Here is a 4,839-nt window from a genome sequence, read left to right on the forward strand (position 1 = left end):
CCCCTCTATCCAGCCTGTCCCCTCGAGCTCTCCAGCTGCCATTGCTAGTGGAGGGGGGGTTGTCTGCATCTTTTGAGCATCCATGGTTGGTGTCTTGCTATACTACTGTAGTGATATACCTATGACCTATCTTTTGGCAGTCGGCAAAAAGCCTTCTGGTGGACAGGGAGGGATTGATGGGTGCCGGGGGGATAAGCAGGGGAAATGGTGCCAGAAACCCACATGTGTTGTCTGTGGGGAAATCTCCCTTGCCTTGGTTGTCTCTGGAAATGGCAGAGCCTAGCAGGTTCTGCGAACCATGGGAAACCACAAAAGGGGACAGAAGGCGCATGAGTGGAAGATGACTTGTCGTGTAGAGGTTTCATTTGCGGGCTGGGGCGGAGCAAACCCTCGGCATGGAAACCGTCTTGGCTAGCAGCGGTGGAAGTCCCACCTCCCAGGAACTTTATTGGGAATTTATCACCAGATTCCACAGAGACACACAGAGGAACGACAATGCTGGGAGCTCTAACATCAATTGGGCGGTGCATTGGTGCCATAGACTTCCACCTCACATAGAGTCAGGATTGATTCCCGTCCAGGGATGACAATGGTTACGTAGCGGCCCACGGCTCCATTGCAGAAGATGGTACTGAGGGATCCTTTTCGGAGGTCTTTGATGGTTCCACATCTGTGAGGGGAGAAAGAGGGTCAGCCATGCGGCGACATCCATTCTGATGGCTAGAAATTCTTCCCCAAGTAGTCGGAATCCCTATGCGCTATTTCTTGTCTAGCTGGCTATGAATGTGCTAGACCTTCCCACTGGGTATTCTGTTTGTTGACACAGAGATGCCTGGTCTGAAATGGACTGGTCTAACGTATCACCCACCAATAAGGGGGAACCCTGTCCACAGCACTGAATGAGGGCCAGAATGTCCATTCCAATTAAAGGCCTTGAAACGGTGGGTCAAACCTGTCATTTTAGAGGATTCGTATCTCTTGGGGAAAGTTTGATCAGAGAAGTGGGGGAGGAGGAGAGCCACTGAGGCATATGTGATACGCCACGCTGCTTGTACTGATGTCACCCATGCGATGTCCCACACGGATCGTGGCCCCGCGGATCCTCTCTCCACAGCAGTCCTGCCGGTTTTTCACCACCACCACCGAGATGGAGTATTGTCTGCCCAAGTCCACCGACCACCAAAGTCTGTACTGCCGCTCGGTGTGAGTACAGGTCAAGGCTGGCCGTAGCCCGTTACAGTTCCCGTCCACAGCAGAGCCTGATGCTCCACTGTGTGGGTGTGTGGAGGACTGGGAGGTTGGCCGACCTCTGGCCAGATTCGGGCCTGGAATTATGGATGACAGGAGGAGGAGGAAGAAGAGGGGACAGAAGCGGTCATCAGTGCCTGTTTTCTGTGGCAGCCTCCAGGTGGGGCCTGGAGATCCTTCGGAATGACAAGCAACCTCCAGGCTACGGAGGTCAGTCCCCCTGGAGCCGTTTGGGCTGCTTTGGAGGGTGGCCTCTATGCACTATACCTAGGCTTCCCAACCTCCAGGTGGCACCTGGAGATCTCATGCTATTGCAGTTGATCTCCAGGCTACGGAGATCAGTCCCCCTGGAGCCAATGGCTGCTTTGGAGGTTGGGCTCTACGGCCATAGGCCCTGCTGAGGGCCCTCCCCTCCCCCAGCCCTGCCCTCTCCAGGCTCCACCCCCAAAGCCGGCATTTCCCAACACGGAGTTGGCAACTCCGGCAGTCTCCACTGTCTGGGCTGGGCAGTCTCAAGCCTTTTCATGGCTCCCTCCTTCCCTGCCTCTCAGGGGAGCCCCGGCAGTGCTGTTGCCGAGAAGCGGGGGCTGCATCCTCAGGACGTCTCCTCCCTGCTTCAGGCCTTACGTCAGTTGGAGCAGTGTGTGTGTGGGGGGGTTATAGCAGGTCTAGTGGGGCATGTGGGGTAGGGAGGCAGACCACCGGAGATTTACAATTCTCAGACTGGGCCTCGTGTCCCTCAGAGTCTTCTGCTCTGTGCACCGATGGAGGAAATCCTCAGGAGTTCCCTTTGTCATAACACCCGAGTGTGGCAGAAACCGGAACACCACAGCTCCAGTGGTGGACTCCCTTTTGTGGTGGCTGCAGCCCAGCCTTCATCCACACACACAGACCCCAACACCCTATTGCTTACCTCCAAATTCTTGCGTGCAGCTGAAGCCCTCCCCACGCCCCGCCAGCAGCCCCAGGGCCAGCGTCCAAGTCCAGAAGACCAGCATCCTGCAGGGGGTGGGGGGGTGGGACGAGGCAATGGCTGCGGTCAGGTGTCAAAGGAAACTGGACTGGACCGAGCTTGGACACGTTGCTGTGCTCCCCCCGCCCCCCTTGGCGCCCCCTCCTCCCTCGGCAGAGCCCCATCCAAAACTGCTCGGTTGGATCAGCCTCCAGCTCACCATGACTTCCCAACTCGGAGACCTTCCCTTTGTTTGTCCTCTCAAAAGTGGGCTGCCGGACCTCCGCGTGATCCCAGTCTGGCATCCCAGCTCGCGGGGAGTAAAGGGACTTTTGGGTTGGCCCAAAGGCACCGCCATCACAGAGTACCGGAGCTTCATCAAGCGAAGGAAGTTCTCAGTCAAGCTCTGTGCATGAAGGGAGGGAGGAGGGGGGTAGGAAGAGGAAGGGGACAAGCCGGCTGGGAGACAAGCTGTGCTCCTATCCAAATGGGGTTTAATCTGATGTCTGAACCAAGCCAGTGAGACAGAGGGAGAGCCAGGTCTGGGTGCCCTCGGTGGCCTGAGGGGACACCTGGCCGTTCTCCCCTAAAAAAGACGGTCTGTGGTGTGCAAGGCTCACAGGGTGGAGGGTGGCGTCACCCTTGGGCTTCCAACGTCCAGGCAAGGCCAGGAGATCTCCAAAGAACCGCAGCAGACCTCCAGGCGACAGAGAGCCCTAAGCAACTTTCTTTTTAAAAAATGAGGGAATTGTTCAACAAAATCGATGGGGGGTTTTTAGGCGTTGGTGTGGAGAAACGCCATTTTGTGGCTGTGCCTAAGTTGGTGGGGGCTTGATAGGAGGTAGGATTGCCAAGTCCCCCGGGAGGCGGGGTGGTTACCCGCTCGATGGGTCCCTTACCCGCCAGCTTGGATCGGGCCGCTGGGGGGAACCCCACCCCCAAAGTGCCAGGATCGCGGAGATGTGCCCGGTGTGATGAAGGTGATGTCACCTTCTTGAACTCCTGGAAAGGGCCAGGGCTCCCCCCGCTGCAGCCATAGGTCAGACTTGGCAACCCTAGCTGCTGCCGCCTCCTCCTGTATGGGGCCATGTTGGGAGACGTGCGGATCCCACTTTCCCCAGTGAAGTGAAGTCATGTCCCTGCCCTGCAGAGCGTCCAGACAGGGCCTGAGTGCAGAGGAGGGGGAGATGGAGCGGTTTTGTCACCTTTATTTTGATTCTTCCGTTCACTGTGGAGATGCCTGTAAATAGTTAAAGAGTTTTCAAACAAATCCTTTTAACTGTTGGTGGCGAGACGTCCCTCTGTACCGCCTAGTCCCCCCAGCCACTTGGACACATGAAGGGTAGGTCGGGGACCCCCTAAGGGGGGAGAGAGAGAGAGAGAGAGAGAGAGAGAGAGATATGAATTTGAAGGAAAGCCTGGTCAAAGATACATCTTAGTCCCTGGTAAATTAATCAGTGAGCTACAGTCTCCAGGGGAGTCCCGAAGATCGCCAGGAAGCCCCGAGGTGGGTTCCTAGTGACACTGGAGGGAGGTTAAGAGGCCGCCCTGCCTAACCAGAGCCCAAGAGAGAGGGACAGTGGTGGCAGCCGTACTCGGAGGCAGTGGCGAAGAACTGCCCCTTCAGGTGCCAGGTCAGGCAAAGGAGGGGTGGGTGGAGCGGGGCCTGCCAGCTGACGCAGGCCCGTTCCGCCACTGTTGGTTATTAAAATAAGGCAATTTTGGTAACAGAATCATAAGTCAATGGGTTGAAGTACTGAATATTGACCTTAGAATATGCTCCAATACCCATTTCACATGGCCTCAAAGTGTCCCTGCAACGGGTCAAATTTCAAAATTTGCTCAGGGGCTTGGTTAATCTTTTTTTTTTTTTAATTGTGGTGATCTGCCATGGAACAACCCCATTGAAGAAGATAACGGTGGTTACCCAGACCTCATTGCTGGTGGGAAGGGGGCTCACTGTATGGCCCATTTTCAAGGACCCCACACCACCACCCCATTCTCCACCATTTGGGCCTCGAGGTCCTTGCAAAGGCAGCAAGGCTGTTTGGATCTTGTTGGTTGTTGCCCTGTTGTTGCTGGCTGAAACGGGGGCCCCAGAACAGTTCGAGCTTCAGGGTCCCAAACACGTAGGTCCACCACTGTCCAAATCTCCAGGGATTCCCCAACCTGGAGGGCTACCTGGCCCATTCAGGTCAGGGCTGACGAAAGTAATTGAACACCAGCATTCACACTGGCTGCCTCCTCCATCAGTGCTCAGCTGCGGCTGAGGCTTTGCTTTGGCTTGTGGGAAGACTTTGATTTCAGCAGAAGTCTCTAAAAACAAAAGACACTCTGAAAAGTTCCCGTGGATGCCAGGACCACTGTAAGGTCCCATGTCAGGAAGTGCAGAGCCACAGGTAAAGGAACGAAGCAGAGCTCAGGGAATTTGTTGAATTAAACCCCTCTTGGTTTGTGAAGGAGGTGAAACCCTCCACCCTCCCTGTCTGGGGGGGCCCCTCCACTGTCACGACTTCTAGCAAGTGAACCCCTCGGCTTCCATTGCAAAGAGCCCAGGGACGTTTGGGGGAATAATCTGGCCGAGGGTGTTCCCGTTTCCTTCGTTTTGGACACTAGAACTCCCATCATCATCCTGCAGT

The 4,839-nt window shown here is 55.7% G+C and overlaps 1 protein-coding gene across 1 annotated transcript; it reads right to left on the bottom strand.

The window, feature by feature from the left end:
* Positions 1–513: 513 nt before the first annotated feature.
* LOC107110673 (fucolectin-1-like) lies at positions 514–2,505 on the bottom strand. The gene is made up of 3 exons (XM_015411474.1): positions 2,421–2,505; positions 1,040–1,220; positions 514–670 (listed from the first exon to the last, which is right to left on the bottom strand). Exons 1-3 carry the CDS (start codon positions 2,503–2,505, stop codon positions 514–516), a joined length of 423 nt encoding a protein of 140 aa, XP_015266960.1.
* Positions 2,506–4,839: the final 2,334 nt, after the last annotated feature.

The sequence above is a fragment of the Gekko japonicus genome, unplaced genomic scaffold (genome assembly GCF_001447785.1).
Source record: "Gekko japonicus isolate JY-2015 unplaced genomic scaffold, Gekko_japonicus_V1.1 scaffold4565, whole genome shotgun sequence".
Classification (NCBI taxonomy): domain Eukaryota; kingdom Metazoa; phylum Chordata; class Lepidosauria; order Squamata; family Gekkonidae; genus Gekko; species Gekko japonicus.